Source organism: Opisthorchis viverrini (assembly GCF_000715545.1).
Source record: "Opisthorchis viverrini unplaced genomic scaffold opera_v5_157, whole genome shotgun sequence".
In the NCBI taxonomy this organism is placed as follows: Eukaryota; Metazoa; Platyhelminthes; class Trematoda; order Opisthorchiida; family Opisthorchiidae; genus Opisthorchis; species Opisthorchis viverrini.
In genome coordinates this window covers 259,900-282,286 of record NW_008751813.1, presented here as the reverse complement: position 1 = coordinate 282,286, position 22,387 = coordinate 259,900, and the positions used below count along the sequence as shown (strand labels likewise).

At 45.2% G+C, this 22,387-nt stretch overlaps 2 protein-coding genes across 2 annotated transcripts in view; one reads left to right on the top strand and one right to left on the bottom strand.

Annotated features, from left to right (window-relative positions):
• T265_07056 (hypothetical protein) overlaps positions 1 to 4,933 on the top strand; it is a gene marked incomplete at both ends in the record, with an annotated part of 39,820 nt that extends 34,887 nt beyond the window's left edge. The window contains 3 exons of the mRNA XM_009172485.1: positions 1,748 to 1,977; positions 4,449 to 4,541; positions 4,633 to 4,933. Coding sequence (XP_009170749.1) covers positions 1,748 to 1,977; positions 4,449 to 4,541; positions 4,633 to 4,686 — 377 coding nt within the window. The remainder of the gene's footprint in view (positions 1 to 1,747; positions 1,978 to 4,448; positions 4,542 to 4,632) is intronic.
• An 8,493-nt stretch (positions 4,934 to 13,426) lies between these two features.
• T265_07054 (hypothetical protein) lies at positions 13,427 to 13,855 on the bottom strand (the record flags this gene model as incomplete). The annotated part of the gene is made up of 1 exon (XM_009172483.1): positions 13,427 to 13,855. The coding sequence occupies one exon, from the start codon at positions 13,853 to 13,855 to the stop codon at positions 13,427 to 13,429; it is 429 nt and encodes a 142-aa protein (XP_009170747.1).
• Between the last annotated feature and the right edge of the window lie 8,532 nt (positions 13,856 to 22,387).

Genomic DNA, 22,387 nt, shown 5'->3' with positions numbered 1-22,387 from the left:
GGGGGGGGGAGGGCGAGCGAATTCCCCGAACAATCATCATCAGTCTGGATTTTGCCGTGGGGACCCGTTATTTGAACCTTCAAGGCTTCGGCTACTTCTTCGCTCACCACCCATTTAAACAATGCTTCCGATAGCCGAAGTTCTGATTCGCAGACACGGTAAAGGATGGCGGTCACGCAATGCGTCTGCGTCGCAATATCTTCATCGCCTGAAACTGGTTCTCGCTCCAACACCGTATTAGTCCTAGTGCCAGAAGTACCAACTACTTGTGGATGATCAACCAGCCCATGTGAATCACCAGCAGTGGTAAACGAAATGCTTATAGTACTTAAGGGTAAAAGTGAACGAAACTACGCTCCTAACCAAATCGGTGCAAATACTTTAGACTACTGACTAACCGCGAGTAGTAGTTTTGGTGACGAAAGTTTGATTTAGAAAATGCTGAATTTTTGAAGTTTGGAGCACAATTTCCGCCGCAGTGATTGATGGCCGACGTCTTGTAAATCGCCCACCATGTTTGTATGGATGGAATAAAAGGCGCAGAACTGGCAAGTCGAACTGGGATGTGGCGGTTTGTGGTTATCGCTTAAGAGCTATCAACAGAAGGGATTTCACCCGCCCAAATCCAACGATCGTTGAACTTGCTAAGCCACAGCAACAAAATTTGGAAACGACACCCAAGACAGACTAGCAGTTAGGTTCTGAAACCCCAGCTTAGTTGGTATTTTCCTCCTAAAACCCATCGAGCGTAATCAACGGGAACTTCTGGTCGACATCCAATACTGCATGGTATGCTAGTCTGAAGATATTTTGTTGGGTGTCTCTCCGTTCATTTCAGATCTCCGTCACTTTTGTAACCTTGTAACTTGGCCTAAAAAACGTTTCTCTCAGCAACTGGGCCTTGCTCAGCACTAAATTTACCGACTGTATACCCAAACTGGGATTTTTGTTTCCTTTTATTCAAAACTAATGTTTAAGCGGACCATGTCGGTGCGGAATCTCCTTGATGTGTCTCGTTGACGCGGACACTGATGACGAAGACTCACCCTCCCTTCTGTTCTTTGCCATTGTTACCGTGCTAAAAAACAGTCAACTGAAATAAATGGTAGTCGGTCAGTTTGTCGCGGAAGTCTATTGTGATTTGTAATTACGCTAGGAAGTTGTACACCATTTGCTAATTGTTATGTATGTTTTTACGGTTTAAATTCGGAATTTGTACACATTATCTATTTCGGCCCGTTCAGAGTGAGGCAATCGACACGGTACTTAATAAATGGTCAATTGGTCACTTAGGGCCCATCACGTTCTGGCCGTCTGATGGCCTGCAACAGGCCTCTGCACGTTCGTCCGCCGAGCTTATTCCATTAGCGTCCGGAAATTGAACGCATCACCCGGCTTGGTTCAAACCGCTTCTCCTATTTGCTCGAACACTGGAGCATCGTCTGCTGATTGGCTGCTTCAGTGCCCAATCGGCGACTAGCTTGGCAATGTTCCTAAATGTTGGCTGTTGATCAGATGACAATTTGTTTGTTCAGTGAGCTTGTCAATCGGCCCGCATACGTATCGCCACTACCACCTGATCAACAGCCGGCAGCTGTCTTTTCCGACTCGGACAACCTTTGTGAGGTGATTTCGGACATGCTAAGGCTATTTTCAGCAATCTCCCCCATGTGATATTTGGCTTCCATTTTTCTCACGCAGATAAATCTGCCTTCTCTCTCTCTGTTCATTCCAAACCTCCTCAAAGCTACTCGGGTTGACTATGAAACACTCGCCCCCCTGTTGAGTCGCATATTTACATCCGTCATGGATTCTTCGTCCGATAAGACTGAGAAGGCCAGAAGTCGTCGAAAGTCTCACCCACCACCCTCTGGCCTACCTCGTTACGTACAGCGCTGCGTTCTGCACTTACTGGTCACTCTTTATGCGTATGCTGGACCCAAGTTCCTTGAACTGGTAAAGAACTCCGAAGCAAAGGTATGATACCTCTTCCCACCTTACCTTTAGTTCTTGGTAGACTTAATCTGTCTATCATCTCCACCCATTCGTTTAGTTAGAGTCACAACTGACAGCTCTTTCCTTCAAGTTCTGTTTTATCTGTGATAATTGAGCCTAAACTGAGACATGGTGAGGATTAGCTTGCATTATGTTGTTTAAATTCCCCTAGTGAAGCCAAAAAGAAGTCAGGAACACTTGTATGTTGTAAACGGTGGCAATTTTTTGGAAATTCTGACGCGTTCTAGCTGCGCCACTGTCAACCGGCATTCGGCCAATACTGGCCCGTGATTGGCTGTTGGGTCCACACTTTCGAACAATCAGATCTTGATGCCGGACCGGCAAGCGTCCCGAACTTTTGGTCAATCTTGTGCGGGAAAGGCTTCTTGGCCGTAGCAGTGCCTGAATACGACCAGTAAATTGGGATCATTGTGGAATTCGGCCTAACGCACTTCGGTTCTAATCAATGCCGACGAAGAGAGAGACAAGTTTGTGGTACCTTTGCGCTACGAAAGGACCGTATTTTTAATTGGTCATTTATGGCTGACAAACGGCTGAGTTGGGGTCTAAAAGCCGCCAGACTCTTAGGCATCATCAACACGAAATTTTTTATTGCTGGCTAGGTGAGGTATAATGTGTAGACTTGCGTCAACCAGTGAATCAGGCCTAACTTCCTATGGTGGGCGTCCGTCGGTAGTAAATCAAATGAATCTCTTCTGGTCTGGCATGTGTGAGTTGTTCGGGGCACAAGTTAGTGCGATACAAACGAGTTGATTGTAATCTGCCGTTTGTTCTTTATCTAGTCATATACTAAAGACCGGATGGCTATCCTGCCAGTTTTTTCATCCTCATTCGGCAAGCGCTTGTCGCTCAGCAATGTTTATTTCGAATTATACTGAGGGGCTTCAGTTTTCCACAACCATTTGTTCAATCGTGTATTCAAGGTGTCACACTTTTGGCGAACGGAGAGTCGTGGTTATCATTGTCGACGGGATAACATGAGTTTTGAACTGATGCTTCACTATCGTACAAACATAATTTATTTTGAACCTCTACTGTGAAGAGAAGAGGATAAAAATACACGGAGAAGCAGTTATCGCTAGCCTAACGCAAGTATTCTGAGGTGCTCACACCTCCAAACACTGATTCAAGTAGTTTGGATAGAAACTGACAACAAGAATGCCACTGACACCGGTTAGTAGCCATATCTTGCGGCCTCTCTAACCAGGTGCAGTTGAGATCACGTGGTCCCCATCCCGGATCGCGATCTCGATCTCTTTCATACCCACTGTCGAGTCAAAGATTGGCGGACGAAGAAACACCAGATACAACCCATACCTAAGCCTTCATCATCCAGTAATTTGCCGAAATCCTACCTAATTTACGTGCATCGATATTTTTCATTAACGCATCTACTGTGGCACATCATGCTAAAAACAAAGAAGTCCACTTTGATAAGTTTCAGCAGTCCGCACACTCGGTGACGATTTGTTCCACTAATCTCATCTGATGTCTCATTTGTCCTCAAATCCGATTTCACTTTTTGACTTCCTCATCCACCTGTGAACATTGCTCTTGCTAATGGTGTCATCTCCCTAAACGTTGACTAGCTTTGTATGTCGAGCGGCTTGAACCGTCCTTTCATTGCAAGCTCATTGATGGTCCAATGCATCGATTCAAAATCCACTTCAATTGGAAGTAACGGCTAGTCTTCGACAGTGTGGAATTTTTCCGATGCACGCCAGCTACTTGTGGTGTAACACTAGCATATTTCGTCTTCAAGCATATACCAAGTCACGCTGAATTTCAGCCAATTCTGAGAACAGCGCGAAATATTTATGGAATTTGGCGGTAGCCTGCTTCTTCGTTCTCTTCTTATTCTTGCTCTTGCTCTTGCTCTTAGTACACTCTTCCCTGTTTTTCTTCGGGGCCCTTGAAGAAAGTAATTTATGGACGATGTACACTGTATTCAGTTATCGTGGATTGATTGATTAGCCCTCAGCCATACCGCTAGGGCGTGACGCGTTCGAAAGGGTTGCATTATGCTCCACCGTACCTCATGGACGCAGTGAAGATCATATATTTCATACTACTTATAATGCTAACAGTAATCCAAGTGAAAAGTTATTTTTCTGCTCCTCCCGCCAATGACTCCGCTGATCTCTCACAGTGGCTTTCCTAGGTAAATCGTCACCAGTATGTCCAAAAATGTGAAGTGTTCTGATCCTTTGCCGTCTGTGCTATTCAACATCAAAATGAGAGTGAAAATGTTGATTACTTATTTAGTTAGTTAGTCATTCTGTTCAACTCCAGGATTTCTTCCGAGCCTCTAGGTCTTCCTTAAGACAGTCAGCTGTCAGCGCACCGCCCAAATACAGACGTGCTACAATCTCATCCCCCTATATTGGTCTCTCATTGATTATCATTGCCAGCCTCTCTCTGTCTTTGTTCAGAATTCCGGTCGCCTAGTCTCATTCCTGATGGAACTTGGTGAACTCATGCCAAATGCTCCCTATCCGCCTGGCCTATCAGGAGTAGTTAGACGGGTAAGTCCACTGGTAATTACCTTCCTGTGACCACCAATTCATTCTAGCTTCCGTTGGTTAGTTATGGTGTTTTTTCGCTCTTCTCCCTTAGATGCTCCAATTGCCTGATATTTCGCCCGATTCGCAAAAACATAACGTCCAGTAACAACAGCCTTTCTTACCCGATCTACTTTGATGTTCTATTTTTGTCTCTGATTTTATATCCATTTCTTCTACAAAAAATGTCTGCTTTCTCTTTGGACCTGTCCTGCGGCCGTATTCGACACAAACCAGAGTGTGTAGTGGCCAGATAAACAGATTAAAAATGCTGATGTATTCAACCGAGATCAAGCTTCGTGTTCCTTTTTTGCTGACTATTGTTCTCTCTCCCGAGAGAATCTATTCAAGAGATCATGTTCCAGCACAACCCTGATTTCTTTGGCTTCCCAGAGTGGAACGGCGAATGGTCTTCTAAATAATTTAGCAGGGTCCTGGTTAAACCAATGGCGGTGATGTCCTCTTATAACGTCGAGTCTGTTCAATCCGCACTGCAGCTTTGATTTACCATGGAAACCGCGTCATCCAGCCTCTGTAAAGTAAGAACCGTTCCTGTAGACACCGAGCGACTGCTTTCTGCTGTCATGCTAACTGGAATTGAGGAATATTTAGATCGTACCTGAGGTTATCTGAGCTCGACACCACATGGTAGCTGAGAGATTTCTGCTTCGCCCTCGAATGTTGCAATGGAGGTTGGTATTTAGTTGACCCGATGATATCTAGTTGCACCCAACGTCGATAAACGGTTACGGGGTTCTGTTCTGTTGAGTGGACAAACTATGGTATTCTCCTTTCTTCCTAAATCCTGACACTTGTGTCGGAAAGTGCGATAACACAGTGTCGTTCCCCAAAGTCCTGCATGGATTTCATTCAACATTCACTTTGAACTAGCATTCGGAAGGGCGGGATAGGAAGGGTGCATTCCTGGTGGGAAGCGTCCCCAAATGATTTAGTTTTATACTCATGAGCGTTCGAATGAGTAGTTGACTGAGTCCATGATTTCCTGAAAACCACATAAGGACAGGTTGCGCGTTGCTGACACTTTTCCAGTCGTGATTCTCATATTTAACCCGTTTGATTAAATTGCCTGGTACTGTACGTCGAACCTCACACTCAGCCTTATGGGAATGAAGTCAGTTTCAGAACAGCTACGTCTCCCGTATTTTCCTGTATTTTCGTACTACTCATCAGTAGTGCAGAATGGACGTGTGAACGTCGAGGGCGTTGCTTATGACGAATAGAGAAAGAATCAAAAGTCGAATACACTTGATAAGTTAAATGGTTCTCTCTGAGGAGGGGCTATTGATATCAAATAGTTGGGTGGTGAATTCTTTTCACATTTTACAAGTCCTAACGAGGCAGCTTGAACTTTCCAAAAGTCGATTTTGGATCTCTCCCTCGCCTTTTTGTCCTTCGGGTAAACTGGACCAACAAGTATGTGAGGAAGGAGAACCCCTAAACCGGTAAACATACTTAATGCACTATCAATCAACTCCTCTGATTGTACCTGATTTGATGGGGGTACATTGGACATTTTTTGGAATGACCTTGCCACCTGCACTATGCGATTGAACACTGTCCCCCTTAGGTATTATACGGAGCTAATGTGACTTCCAAACACGGTCCACGTAGATGGGTTACATCCTGATCGCATACAAACTCGGTTGTTTCAACGGACACAGGGGATCCCAGTTCGAAAAATGCTTGGACACTCCGATTTTAAGTTTTTAAGGCATAAAAATAGATGTGAAGGCACTAAGAGTATGTATAGCTCGTTTAGGGTTGTAGCTTTAAGACTAATTGCGACAACGTTCGAGTGCGCATGGAGTGATGGGGGTTAGATGGATCAAGTGGTTAGAGTTCGAATTTAACCAAGAGGTCCGTGGTTCGAACCCGACCTTTGCCTCTCGACTTCCTCTGTCTAGACTTGGGCGACCTGACAGTATCCTAGCCCTTGTGCCTCATCCGTGTGGCACGGCAGGTAGGCACCGAAAGGGTGCTACAGCTGGATGACCGAAAGATTAGTGTTCAATCTACTGACCTGATGTTCGCGGGTTCGAAACTCCCTTGAGTTTCGTGTACTGCACACACTTGATCTCAGGTACGGGTGATTCTCAGCTTTTCCGCACAGATTGGCTTTACGTGCAGAACGAAATCTTACTTGACCACATTATGTCGAGACATTTTTGGGATAATCCTTGCCGACCAATCGTGTCAAGGAGAAGAGACCAGTCAGCTAAGTCAGATGAGCCTTGGAATTCCGGATCTACTGGAACTTTGGGTCGCTTGTACTCATAATGTTACTCTAACTGCTGGGAAGTCTGGTAATTTGGTCAATACAAGCCCTATCAGGCCGGAACCGTGCTCGTTTCTCTCGAGTCAATCCTTCACGAGCCTCCAGAGCTCACCGAATGACAAGTGACGGCAGGAGTCGGGTTACGACCCGCTGAGCCCTCTTTTACAGTAGGGCAATATTACTGATTGTCCCCAGGTGTCTCCTGTCACCAGATGCATGCAACTAGACCAGACAAGCTTTGACTGAGTAACGTAGCTATTTCGAGCTCAGCCGAATTTTCATTTTCAGCTGCCACGTCCTCATTTCCAGTCACACTTCTTACCGCTTTTCGGCGCTGCTAATTTTTAATATGCCCAAACAAACACATCATCTTCAGGTGCTTGGGTTTCCTCACGGTGGGGACGTAAACTAACTAAGCACGAAACTTGGCGCTATTACCAAAACCTTACAAGATCAAGTCATGTTCAAGTGAAGTCGACTCCCAAATAGAGCTGCCCCCTGATTCCATTGGCGATGGTCGTTAAACTTTTTTTGTCTGGAGCTTGAACGACGTATTTCACGGACAATCGTGACTTGTTCCTGCAAAAAAATACGAGTGACGGTGAAAGATAACCAAGAACATTCTGGCAAGGTCCTGAACATTTTGAAACCATTTCGGCCGTCGCATTGTCCAGTTCACTTGAAAACATCATGTACGAAAGATTCCGCTAGGTTCTCCCCTCAACACCGAATCGATATGCAAACGAGTGTGGTTGTCGGAATCTGTCCAGTTTGGGTACAAGTAGAACATAAGGTTGTCGGAAACTCAGAGACGGTGCCTATCTGACGAGCCGGAATCAGAAGGCTGAAACTGGTCGTTGGCTTACGAAGGGTTTTCATCAGCCCAACCTAATATTTACCGTGTGGACATTCCCGTGAACATATTATTCCAACCAAGTTGACAAATTCCATCTTCCAAGCACACTTTCCGTCAAAAGCTTGAGTTGTTTATGCGTTCGCCAGACCACGAACGAATCAAATCGGCCAAACCTTGAGTTCAAAACAAGTCCATTGAACTGTATGTCTGGAACGCGGGATGCTTCGCATACTTTCACCATTTGCACACACAATGTGAACTCGTCTATTCGGACTGAACATTTGAGTGTGAGGCATAACCTGACCACTAGACTGTCCTTCCTCTTTCTTTTCACCGAACTTCATCCTGTGTGACAAAATCAATAACGCGTCTGACACCTAATAATTCGTCTCTTGGAATTTTTGGAGTTGGATCACAAAGAGCCGTCAGGGGTATGGGGCCGGGGTTCTTCACTGTTGAATGAAAACAGCCAATCAAACTGGGAAATTCCTTTAGATTCATCTGTTTCCTTTTCAAGCAAGCCAGTCCACATTGCCTTTTCAGACGGTTTACGCCAAACGATTGATTTTTAGTTGCAGTTTGGGGTTGTGTGGGTTGGGTATTTTGTTCATAGTCACACCACTTTCGTCTGAACGGTCGTCCTCCTGTACTGGCGTAATTATTCCGGTGAGTCCACACCGAATAGGGAAGCACTGGACTCGAGTTTCGCTCATCCTAGAGCTCATCAGCAGTGCATATCCTATGGCCGCGCCGGGATTTGACATGTGACATGCGAGGCAATCGTGTAACCGCTACTCCACCAACACACGTTGGACGCATCTGTATTTCCACGCCTGAACAGGCGAACGTGTTCACATTTGAGCGATGTGATTGGTGTGCCTGACTCATCGAACGACGACCCAGTAACTGTCCTGGTTGCGATTTTTAGTCAGTAAAACGTTCATCTAACATTTGCGCGCGCTTCATGTCGTGACCCACTCAGACACTTGTATTCTACTCAAGGAATAAAAGCTATCTTCATTGTGATGTGAGAAGGTTGAGTGACTAATACTACTCCTCATAACGTTCATCCACATCACCAACTCCACCTACTTGGGGATCAGCATTTAGGTATTTCTCTTTGATTTCCGTCCATCTTATGTCGCTTATGAGCACTACAGATGACAGGGGATAGCGGACGTGTACCTCAAATGGAAAATCTTTGATGATATTCTATTCGCATTGACAAGACCGCCTTATTGCCAGTATTGGAGACTGGATTACTTTCAACTGTGACATCCTTTCGGTTCGCGCAGGCCTAGACATTAGCAGTCCAGGTGCCTAGGTTGGTTTTGAGCCAACTTCCACTCAGTGTGTTCGCGCCTCAACCACTAGGGTATCTCGTTCCGTTGCGAGGTGGTTTCAGTTGGGATGTTCTTGCTAATCTTGCCCGATTGCTTACATGGACCCGCCCATTTTAATGCTAACTGCTAACATTGTCTTCAGTTTTTGTTTTCTTATTGCTTTGTATGAGTGTTGTGACTTGCTGAACGGTAGTGCAACTCTGTATCGGTCCCCTGGCTTCCTGCTACGCCCACTATGGTATATCAAAAGGCACGATAGTCTCAGACAACCCATTATGGAGACAAAGGAATATTATTACAACTGTATTTATGGGGTAGTCACAGAGTGTTCCACAAGGTCGTGCCAGAATCTCCGTGAGGGGGCGAGAAGCGTCGAGTTAAAGGTACTCGTTCCGGATTGGCTGGCGTTCTGACCAATCAGAGCACGCCTTCCTTTGGTCCATGTCCTGCACATGACAATGGGTAACTCCATACTTCAACTTGAAGTCTTCGTTGGTCTGCATCTCGTGAGTAGTATCCACAAAATTAGCACAGATGGCTCTTTTGAGTGATTCTTTGGCATTCTGTGGCACTCGGCTTGAGCAGTATTCACGGATATGAGCGGAAAGCTAACTAATTATTTGACTAAAGCATAAAAAGGCACTTAAATAAACAGATTATCAGGGACGGAGTGAGCCTCAACAGATGATCTTTGTGATTTGAAATGGTGTTAGGTTGGCTTTTGTCTTGCTCAGTGGTTAGAGCGCGAATTTACTGACCGCATGGTGCGCGGTTCGAACCCGACCTTTGTATCGGCTTCCCAGGATCCCAGCCCTTGTGCTTCCTTCGGGTGGCATGGTAGTTAGGCACCGAAAGGGTGTTATAATGAGCGATTTTCCGTCTTGCTCAAGATTTCCTCCTGCAAACTACTCCCAATATTAGGCTCATCAGAGTGGCGTGATTATTACGTTTCTGTCAGTTTTCCTTCTCTCCTGAACACGGAATTTGACGGTGTTTGCTCCTTATTGTCCAGTATTCGAAGAACATCCAAAGAAGCCTAAGAGGACGCTTGAGAATGTTGCGTTCTCAAAAACTCTGCGGAAATGAATTTTTTACTCTTTTTGTCTAATGTCTTGTAACCGCTTGGTTCGTGTTCACCAGTAAGTAAGTCCGCGCTGAGGGGCGTTGTTCCTTTTACCGGTATGGTCTCTTTTATATCGCCCCGAGGCAGACCTTGCATTGAGTAACTGGTTGAAGAACACCATAGATGACCACAGAACCATGTGGCTCTCACGTTAACCTCACCTCGGTTTGTCAGTGAGTTTTCGACTCATGTGATAACGATACCTCGGGGAGTAAGTCTACCAAACGACATGTTTTCAAGGGGATCGAGAGAATTGAAATTGATGCAAAAACGACTTTATACTTTCATCTATTAGGAGAACCAGCTCCGAATGATGCGGGACCAAATAACAGCCAATGGAAAAACCGTTTCGGTTGAGACAGATTTCATTGGTTGTTCTTCACTCGTCCTTGACAGATGAGTTGTATTCTTAGTATCACTTTTTTTGACCCGCTTGTACGCGACAGTGATCAATTGATTAGCCGGTTCGCACGTTCATTGACTTTTCCTGGTTTGGCTAAGCGCACCAGGCTATCAATCGGCTATCCAGACCGGGATCACGGTAATAAGAAGGCATTAAGGAGACAACATCGTCCGACTACTTAGCTGTGAAACCGTTCCTACCCATGTGAAAATCACTTGCCCGTTTCCTTCCCCGCTTCTTAGGAGTCTCCCATGTGTGTACAAACACGTGAATCGATTGCAGTCAGATCAACTACCCACAATTGCATCCGGATTCAGGCCTTTTTACACAACAGTCATTCGTCTTTAAAAGTGTTTCTAAGCCTATGAAATTCTCTACAGAATATCCGTTAGGTGGCCACTGCCTTCACTGGTAAAATGTACATAGGAGCTACTGTTGGTGGACTCCAATAGAAACGTATTTACGTTCTAACTTCGGTCAAAACTATAGGGTATTAACGTTGCCCATTCTGATCATTATGAGGAGAGGACAAAGTATTTAAGGAACATGTAGTGCGTTGTGCTGTTTGATTGGTTCCATACATGTTACCACATGTTCAGTGTTCAGTCTGCATTGTTTCAAAAATCTGCCACCGTCCGGCTCTAAGTACGTTGGTAAGGACATGTGTTGCGTACGCCGAACCGTCGGCGAATCCGTAACGAGGCAGTTAGAAAGTAAGTTTTCGGTTGTGCAACGGGTACTTCCATTGAAAAATGTGTCCAGCGCCTGAGGCTGCGTTGGTTGGGACATGTGTTGCGTAAGCCGAACCATCGTTTGCCGAAGAAGAGTGCTGTTTTCCATGCCCAATTCAGAGTGGTGTGAACAGAGACGTGGCCAACCTATGACTTGGTAGGCGAGTATGAAGTAGATCACGAAAGGTTTGTGTGCTGTCGGTGCTACTCGCCTTCCAGGATTGGGACCGCGTGATCCTCACTGTGCCTGTTTAGCGACGCTGCAAGATATGGCTGCCAACTGTTGTCAGTGGCGTTGTTGTTATCAGTTTCTATCTAGATTGCCTGAGTGAGTGTCTGGAGGTGTAGGCACCCCGAAATGATTGTGGTAAGCTATCACTAAGTCCCTTCCCCGCCCACCTTTATTCTTTTCTTTACAAATCAAATAAATTGTACGGCGGTGAAGCATCAGTGTTGAACACTGACGTCATGCTGTCGATGATGATGATGGCGAGGTGGGCTCCCAGGCGTGTTCCAATAGATGCTGAGGCAACTGTCTTTTTGCTAGCTTGCAAGAACCAGCACAGACCAAACAGAAACAAGCATGTCTAGTGTTTTAGCAAAATACACCCATCTGTATAGTTTTTCATTGGAGACCCAAGTGAATCTCTCATTAATGATTGATGTTGTTCTTCTACTATCTGTTTGACGCTCACCAATACATGGCAGTCTTAAGTTTTTTCCGAAGCTAGTCCTTGGCTGACCCCTGGTGGACCATCTTGGCCAACTCAAAATATGATCTTCAGAGGCGAAGCGCTTCACATCTTTGAACTAGTGGCTCGGGAGATTTGGGAACTCCCAGTCAAAGGTTCCATGTTGTTTACAAGGTGCCTATTGAGCAAACCAGATCGGCACAATACCGCACAATCGCAATGACTGAAGCTATTGCCATACGGCATCTTGACCTGCTCTTTTTTTCGGCAAAAACGCTTTTTCCGCGTGGTGAATTTGCCATGGTCCATCTCACCTCCTTCGGTGAACACAACCACAGCACTGCATGCACTGACAAACTCAGATCATCCTATTGTATTGTATTGTATTGTACTGTATTAAATACTGCCGTCTTATCCCTAGCAACTGGAAAGACTGGATGCTCAAGAAGCTGAATCGCTAGTTAACCAGACTTGCTGCAACAAACACGTGTTTGAGCATCCTCGTGGAATGCATAGATCACCGTTGGTACCCGAAAAAGTATTTCTCCTTCTTAAAGGCGCGTCAGAAGCAATCATGCTTTTCCAACTGAGTGCTAACGGTAATGGTGTTGCCTTGACTACGCGGAGAACTAAAAAAATATGGTTATTGGTGGATGTTGGACAAGAGAAGACCCGGTAGGAAATTCTTATCCTAGCTGATCGATCGCCCAGTAGAAGTCTTCAGGTCTTCCTTGTTTGAAATTATCAGAAACCTGCGAGATCATTCCACACCAGCCAAAACTGTCTGTCGGCTAATACTCATTCTAGCAGGTTTAAGTTCACGATTAGATGCAGATAGGTCCCCGCAGTCAGGCGTTCTCGGATGCCACTGCATGGTGAATATCAACCGTACTCATCTTTTCAACTCGTATCCTGCCCAATCAGTTGATACCCCACCACGTGAGAGCAACACGTCCCTAAGTGGACCGCCCAACAATCTGCTCCTTTTAGTGAAAGTTCACCAGCGAAACTCACGACAGGTGCGTGTCACACGAGTGACACGATTAGAAGACTAACGAATCATAAATTGAGATCTGAAAGCCACATCACAACGAATTAATCACACTGAGTGCTCGAAGTTTGCTGTAAAGCCTCCCAAAGAAGTTACGACCAAATGGTCAAATTTATCCAGGTCGTTCCTAGTTTAAATGACAACATAGTGAAGAACAATAATGTTTTCGAGGTCTCTTCCTCAGTTCAGTGAATATTGAGTGGTTAAAATAGGGGTAAATAACGAAACTTGATTACTGAACTAGGAAACGCAGAGAAATGGACAATTGGTTGTTAGCGGATCCCACGCCAGTATACTGTGAGACAGTCTAGAGGACCGTGTAACCAGCTGGTTGATCGATCGGTATCGAATGACCTAGGCATGGTCAGCGCCCATTGATCCACCGACTGAGGGATCCCTATTCGAGTGGGTCCAACTTGCAGGTGACCAGTGTATCAAGCTAGCAGGACTGAAATCAAATCTGCTCTGAACTGATTGGGCTGATGGAAGCGTCATTGCATCCAAAGCGAGTTCATTGCTCAACTGGTTGATTAATTTGTAGACAAGGTATCCACGATGCGTTGTTAGGAAATCCTTCACCTTGACGTGCTCTAATAGGGGTCGGAATAATTCAATTTCCCATATTTTAGACATTCTGAGTGATTGTCGTTGTTTGATGAGTTCATTGCTCAACTGGTTGATTAATTTGTAGACAAGGTATCCACGATGCGTTGTTAGGAAATCCTTCACCTTGACGTGCTCTAATAGGGGTCGGAATAATTCAATTTCCCATATTTTAGACATTCTGAGTGATTGTCGTTGTTTGATGGCTGAGCTGGGCAGTTTGTTTGCAAACGTTTCATCACCAATTACGGTGACTTCATCAGTGCGGTGCTAGGGGCATAGCGATGGATCGGCACGACCGCTGACCAGCTACCCGAGCTATCAACATTCTAATCAATAGCCATTCTGAGTGGTGTTCAGAGTCTACTTCTGACGCGCAAAGATTTGCCGCTAAATTGCAGTGCATTGATCTACTACTTGTTTCGACAGGGGGCTCCCACATAGACCACTAACTTTACTAACTATTCTGATCTGAGACTGTGTCACCAACTTTTACGGTATCATGAATGGACTGGTCTTGGAAATTCCCCGCTAATCAGATATAGAGTAATGTTGGCAAACGAATTCTTTGAGTTGAGTGTGGCGTCACGTGACCGTGGTTAGCAGAACTAGGCGCCGACAACTACCTGTAAGCCACACACTCCAGACAAGATTTGCTTTTTCAAGAGGACGCTTTGGATTTTTTTTCCTAGCAATGGTTTACCCTGAGAGAAAAACATCCTTGAGACTTACTTTCCGGCGTGGTCTCTGAAAAAACGCTATTTACGGTGGAATATGTTTCTCACATTAGCGAGTACTTTAAACCTACGCATTTATCGATTTATCAACCACTTTGTGTCATTTTATTGCCATTCCATTTCTGTTCTTTTTTATGTTTCATTGTAATTTTATTGTTTGTAAAGTCAAACATCCCAGGAAATGGTTTCTGACGTGATAGTGCTTGGTGGTGTCTGTTCCTAGTTGGACTGGAATAGGGAAAACTTGGTACGATTTATCGGCATTCAACCATATGGATGTTCGATGAGTCCTTGAAGGTAAATTTTCAACCGGATTCGCTACTATCCTGATCGTTCGCAGAACCTAACCAATCACAATCTTCCACCAGTTTGCAAGAGGCTATTTGTGCTAATTCAGTGTAGGAGCTAGATCAAACCGGGGGGTAGATTACTTGTTGTGCTGTGTTCGCTCCAGACAGGTGAGGGATTCAATCACAAATCGTGATGTTCAAGTTGGATTTGCCACTGAACCACGAATACGCAAAGGTGAACAATGGAGCATTCGAACCGGAAGGACCATTGTTGGCCATCGGGGTTGGAGTTGGTCGAACAGGGACAACCAGTTTGAAGCACGCTTTCGAAATCATCTATGGTCAACCAAGTTATCATGGTTTCGAACTGATCGATCGCTGTTCCAGTCAATGCGCTGCATGGCTAGAGATTGAAAGACTGCTGCTAAGCAACGGATCAATTCCTCCGAGTCTATTTCACCAAATTTATCGAGGATTTCGATCAGCGACAGATGTTCCAACTTCGTGTCATTACAAGGACCTGATGAAAGCCTATCCTGGTGTCAAGGTGAGCATCTCTTCACTGGCCTGCATCTCCATAGCTGTTGTGGCCCCTTTTTCTCACTGCTATACTGTATAATTATCAACCGGGGGCACAACAATGTTGTGAGAAGCTCCAGCTGTTGTGAACGCAACTGGTGGACAGAGTAGTACATTTTTCGCATCAGCTAAGAGCAATCAATGGGCAAATAGTGTTAGTCACAGTAAGACCGTTTTGTTGACGAACTAGTTTCCAAACCGGCACTTGGGCTTAAAAGTGTTCATGAGTACGAAATCTGTGGTCTCGTTCCGGCCAGTCGTTTATATCAACTCAAACTGCCCTCTCAGCTTTCTTGCCTTGGCAGTCATTCGTGAGTAGTGTTCTGTCAAGCCACAACTTTCCCCCTAAAATCCCATGTTGTTCTTCATCCACGTGATGACGGTCGTCAAAAAACGCATTTTAGAATCGGATTCATTCCAATTTGCTGCACACCACAAATGAATGTTCAGGATGATAAAGTGTCTTGATTTTTAGACGTAATACACTACTCACAAGGTTGCTGAAAACTCTTTGACAGCCCAGGACCGGTTTCGCTCTTCTTGAGGCTCACAGAATTGCCCGTAATATTGATATGGATGTCATCGTTGCGAAGTACCTATGGCACTTTTGAAGTGCTCACGTTCTGGATGACTTTTATCAGATTGATTTGCCATCGATTTGTGACATCAGTAGTCCCAAAAAATGAAAATCGCAGATCTCGACGGTAACATCTTGCAAAAAAGACCCGCTTGGGGATAATTTGTTTACATGTAGCTTACATTCGAGGAGACGGTCCTCTCAGCATTGTGTCTCCTAAGCGGAACGATTTGTTTTGCACGTATCGAACATCCTGTTTGAATCTCGATTTTGGCGTCACAATTTCATTGCCATAGGTTTAACCAATCAGGATCATGCAGATTCCGTTGGCTTTTATTGATCCAGTCGACCATCGGCATCATCCTGATGACCCCCAAGAAGGGGGAAACCGGTCTTGGGCTGTCCGAGAGTTTTCAGCAACTTTATAAGTAGTGTACTATGTCTATATATGTATCCTGAGATCTCAAATACCGTACCAGCGATCTGGTGCGGCGCATTCAGCTGATTTAAAACAACATGAACGAAAAATTCAGTTGAGTTTCAGGTGAGTATCCCCGTCAAAAAGAAATAAGTATGCCAATGAGCGTGATTTTTTCGTTTCAGAAGAGCATGGTAAATAATTAGTAGTTTTTATTTGGGCAACGTTTCGCTTTTGACACAAAAGCTTCATCAGGTCAAGTGAACAGGTCACTAAGTTGGCCGGGTTTTAAGGCAGACGGAGAACCAATCAGTAAGTCATCTTCAGATTATCACACTAGATCAGTGTTGAGCGTCATCTAACGGCTCTTGTCGGCTAGCGTGGTTGCCAAAATCTTGAATTGATGGGTTGGAGGAGTTTCAAATTAGCTCCAATCGCTTTTTGTTTCTTACTCTTCCACTTCAGGGTGCTGCGCTTGATGATTCACCTCGGGTGCCACTGGTAGATTTTTCTTGATCTTCGTGGGCATGTGAATAAGGCGACAACTTAGTTGGGGTGGGAGGTGCGTAAGGTTAATTGGAATCCAGATGATGACCACTCTCCCCTCTGATAATCGCACCACGCTCGAGTGACCCAAGACCGTTCTGCACACGCTTGCCAGTTCCACACCTTCTATTCTGTTAACACTGGGAGGCTTGGCGATTTCTACCGCCTCGGCGATCAGTCTGTTTGATGTGGGCCGTAGTCCTCGCCTCAAAAGCTCAACATTTTCTAAATCACGTGTTCAGTGCGTGTTCCGCAATCGCCGAGTCTTTCAGTAACGCTCAATATTCATCTGCGTTTCTCGGCGGCCTGTTTATTTTTCTACTATGCCCTCCGATTCTGATGTGTAGTTCGGCTTGATTTTTGTTTTTACAGTTCACGGTCCATCCTAAATGTTCATCACTGCTGGGCGCATCCATCTCTTCAATACTTTTGAATGCCCAGTCCAAGCTTTGTCCTGTAAGTAAAACCAATCTGTGCAGGCCTGAAGAACGATAATCCAGATGTGAAAGGCTTCGACGTGCGACGCGTTGCATTGCCACGAAACAAGCGAGCCATTCGAAAGAAGCATCACATTTGGAACTTGCGCAACATACAGACACATGTGCCTTGACAGGATTAGCCTTTTGGGTTACCAGCTTACTCAACCGTTCACTTGCTAAGCATAACCAACTGGAGCCCAGATGAGCTTGGACCATTTTCCAATCAGCGCCGCCAGGTTACCCTCTGCTACCTTGGTGGTGCGTTAATGGGCAGCTCCCGCTCCGTTACCATGCCGGGAAGTAGTACACTGAAAAATAAAGAGCATGGTGAATGAAGCCTGCATATCGATGATAAATGAGCAACTGATGCCGATGCCCACTGTTGGACGATCATGCTTTAGCCAGATGATGACTTGCTACAGGCCTCTGCACCTTCCCCCGCCAATCTAAACGGTACAAATAGCTTGAATGAAGCACCGCATCTGGCTTCCCCAGGTGGCTCTCCTGATACGCACAAGCCCCCAATGACTTGACTGTTGTTTTCCCGCAAACCCGCTTATGAGATCATCTGTTCACCATGAATGACTTCCGTGAGAGTAAAACGCATAATAGTTTCTTGTAATGAGGCTACCGGGTGTAAGGTATCAAATCAATATAGAAAGAAAGAAAGAAAGAAAGCGTTCAGCTGTAGCACCCTCCCGGTGCCTAGCTGCCATGCCACCCGAAGGAAGCACGAGGGCTGGGATACTGCCAGGTTGCCCAAGCCTAGACAGGGGAAGTCGAGAGGCGGAGGTCGGATTCGAACCACGGACCTTCCGATCAGTAAATTCGCGCTCTAACCACTTGGGCCATCCCGCCCCAAATCAATATATACCAGGCTCTGAGGGTTACCGATGTGACCAAGCCAAGATGAATATTCAGAATTTCTTAACTTAAGCACGTCATGCATTGTTTTAACGATAGTGACGTCCACTTATTTCAATGGACCTTGAATGACCGTGTATAATACTTGTTCTGTCATAGATTATCCTGACTGTTCGGGATCCCCAAGACTGGTTAGCCAGTGTGAGGCAGACACTCCTGACACGCAGACCACCATTCCCAACCAACTGGTTCAATGAGATGGCCATTCGCCTGTTCATCGGTTTCGATTGCTTCAAACTGGTGAACTGTTTGTTTGACCGCATGTACGGTTCACAAGCCGACCGTGACGATGATCAAAAACTCCTGGTCGCCTACGAACGATGGAATCAGGAGGTGAGGCAGACAGTCCCGGCAGATCAGCTCCTGGTCTATGATGTCCGACAAGGGTGGGAACCCTTGTGCACGTTTTTGAAAGTCCCCACTCCGAACAAGCCATTCCCGTGTGTAAATGATCGGAAGGTTATGCTTGCATTGAGGAACAAAGTGTACCGACTGACGGCAGTAATTCAATATACTGTTGCCGCTGCTGTTTGTCTTGTGGCCTGCTATGTGATTCTCCGATAACGGATTTCATTTTTACAAGAGAACAATCGTTAAAACTAAGTTTCTTAGTGAATACCAGTTTCTCAAGCTTACTTTGATGCCTTTATGCGAGATTCTGGGAACTTTTGGTGATACTGATGCAAATTATTTTGTCTTCTGCTTCACCACAAGCTCTGTCGTTATGTGTACCTTCTTGTTCAGCCATCTGCCCTTATTTCAAAACTCTTTTCCGTTCCTTTCACGTACCGGGCATCCCCAGGGTCAAACGTACTGAGCCGTGAAGGACATCGTTATAATTTCATTGTCTCAGCAACAACCCCCCAAATTAATATTTAAATATAACAAAAATTATTGATTAGACCTCAATAAATATGGGGTTTGGTGATCAGTCTTCTTCAAACGTACGAAGCCGTCACGAGGAGACTGGACCCTACGTGGTGTGACGGTTAGCGCACCTCAGCGATCCATTGAGCTATACTGGGCAGTGTCCCCGTAACACTCACAGAGTCTCTGTCTCTCATACCAGGTTGAACAATGGTCAGAGGTCTGACGGACACAATCTCGTGGCCCTCCAGGTTGGGGCTTGGCGATTTGTTCCCGCCAAACACCGCTGCCTTGTGGTTAGGCTTTTGAGCCAAAAGCTTTGGTTGAGGGCCCTATTCGTCCTCCTGTCTACGTGTGAGCGCCCTGGCAGTATCTCAGCCCACGTACAACCATGACATTCACGACTATGATTCTACGGCAGTGAAGAATCTGTGATGAATACTGATGTCATGCTGTCGACGATAATAACGAGGATGATGATGATGATGACGATGATGATGATGTTGTTGATGATGATGTTGTTGTTGTTGTTGATGATGATGATTGATTTACGTGCGAAGTAGTAATACGGCCAGCCTGAGTACACTGTGAATACAGAAGAATCTTAGTGCCCCGATAGACAATATCCCGAAAACTTAATAGCCCACAGTAGCGTACAATTCGAAATGCGTTTCGCTGATTAGGCAACTGTTACCCTGGGTTCATTAGCAACGTACGTCTTTGTGGAATTCTCATGTAACTCAGGGAAAATCGTGCAGTTCATGTGGTACCAATGTGTTTTTCCTTTCACGAACAATTGGACACGGTAAATCTCCTCTAGCGTTGAAGGGAGGCAAATCACAGTTCGTTCATCAGAATGAGTTATTCTGTCTCAGGTCGTCAAAGTATGTGGGCATCCGTTTCCTCAAAAGCAGTTTTAAACTCCGAGCTAGACCATGGCTCACACTACTACAAATACAGGAAAACCCCGTACTTGTTGTGGAATACATGAGATTAAAAACAGATGTGAATCACGGAGCAAAAATCAGCTTAAACACGACTTTTAAACTATTTGAAGCCGCCGAAATAGAAGAAAATTCGAGGAGGTACTTCGTAAATTTCGCGCCAAAAATTCCCCTGTTCGGGTTCGGGCGTCCCCCTTGTAACGGTTGTTTATCGTAGCGAAATAACCAGCCAGTCATCCAATAAATACAAGTTACGGGTAGATTTTATTGGCAGATTTTCGGTGGATCCCCATCTTGTCATGCTACATTTAAACAGATATGTTCAGTAGCAACCTGAGTTGCAGTTTCTGGTATTAAGCAGCTGCCTTCGATGTTGTCCAAAGCCTTTGGTGGGAGCAGAGTTAGACTGAAGGCTTTCTGGAAAAGAATTTCTGGAACAAACATGGAATATTTTACGGAATTTTGTTACCTATTAGTTTAAAGCATCGATTGTAATGAAAACAGCAAGTGGACGCTACACAACCAAGTAATTTCTTTTGATGCACCGGCCATACTTTTTGCGAAGGTAGAGTGCCTGGATGCTATGTTCAACGTTCACAGACATTCTGAACACCGGAAGTTTTGTCAAAAACGTTCTGTCAAGCTCCCACACCTAAACGCGAAGACTTACATCCTGGTGTGTTGGTGCTGAGTCAAAGGTAGTATCTCTGGAAGAAACAGCGCTCTTACTGTCACTGTGCTAACCGCTTTTGAGGGGATTTCCGCGTGATACTTCTAGATGTTTGGATGATTGGGCTGAGCAAAGCCTCGTCCCATTGTTCAAACCGGTATGGAGTGCAGCCCTTGCTTTTGTGCCCAAAATCGCTCGTAGGCCAAACAAATACACCCGTTTGGTTTCCACGGGACACTCACGAGAACCCCCGCTGAATCCATTGTTTACGATACTCTCCGGGTGAACGTGGTGCACCGATATATAGAAATACATTTTGCAGACGTAACATACTACTCATGAGGTTACCAGACGCTCTGACAAAGGGTTACTTGGGCATCGTCCATTTAAGTTCAGTTGTCTGCTGGGACTCGCAAGCCATCGCATCACGATAGCATTAGTAACCGTTCAGCCCAAGCCATCGCATCACGATAGCATTAGTAAACCGTTCAGCTGGAATACCCTTTCGGTGCCTAGCTGCTTTGCCATGACTTTGCAAACATTACTCACACGATTCTGTGGGCTTTTTGGTGAAGCCGATTCGAGGATGTTTGTCTCAAGTGTTGTTCTCCTTCTTGTGGATTAAGTCAGCAGCCAGTATCTGAAAATTTTCTGGGGAGGAGGGTGGGTCGTCACACAGTTGCTAAAGGGAAGCATAAACTGCGTCATCTGTTACTATCCCTTTAGTCAACCATCAGAAATCTTTTCATTTCTTCAAGAATTACCCTCGCACTCATTTCTGTCTGAGTGCCGTTAAACGGTTCCTCATTTGTCTGTCTCTCATTATCCTTCGAACTTGGAATTGAATGGGGCTGGAATTCCAAGTCGGTGTGCCAGAGTCTCACTGGCGTGGACAAAGTTCGATCAATTTATTTTCATAAAATAAACTACTCACAAGTTTGCTGAAAACTCTTCGACAGCCCACCACCGGTCTCGCCCTTCTTGGCACTCATCAGTTGGGAGCAGTCCACGAGTTCCCGTTATCTTATGTTCTACTTGAACCCTACCTTCTTGGGGCTCATGTAAATATACTGTGAGACCCCGAATATCGGAAACATGAAGCGGTACATTCATTTAGAAACGGTCATAAACAAGAGATTCAATAGTCTCCCGTGAAAACCAAATTGATTTGCAAATAAGTGTACTTGTTCGATCAGCTTAATTTAACCCCGTAAACTTTGGAGGTTTCTGATTGCAACTGTGACCTGTTGGTCACGTGATGTGATGACCACCTGTCATAGGATGTAACGAGACAACGAAAGCCCACTCCCTATTCAACTACTGGTGATTGCAGTCTGACAGCTTTACTACAATGGGAAACTGTGGTTACCAGCTCGTCAGAAATTGAGCGGGTTTTTGAGCTTGTGGAAAATGCAGTCACCACGCTATATATTCCTTATATAACAACGATGGGTGTAAGATCCGGACGGTTAAGGATCTCACAGGACGATTGCGACTATTAGATTATACGCAGACGGATTAGTAAGCATCATGAATTAAGCAAACGCACAATCAACAATGACGCAATCAGCAGGAGCGGGAAGTAGTCACTGTCACAGCACGGATTTCTATAGGGGCAACAAGAAGTAAGTACCAAACGATGTGCAAACATACATATAGGGGCAGTCTGACAGTGTGAGTT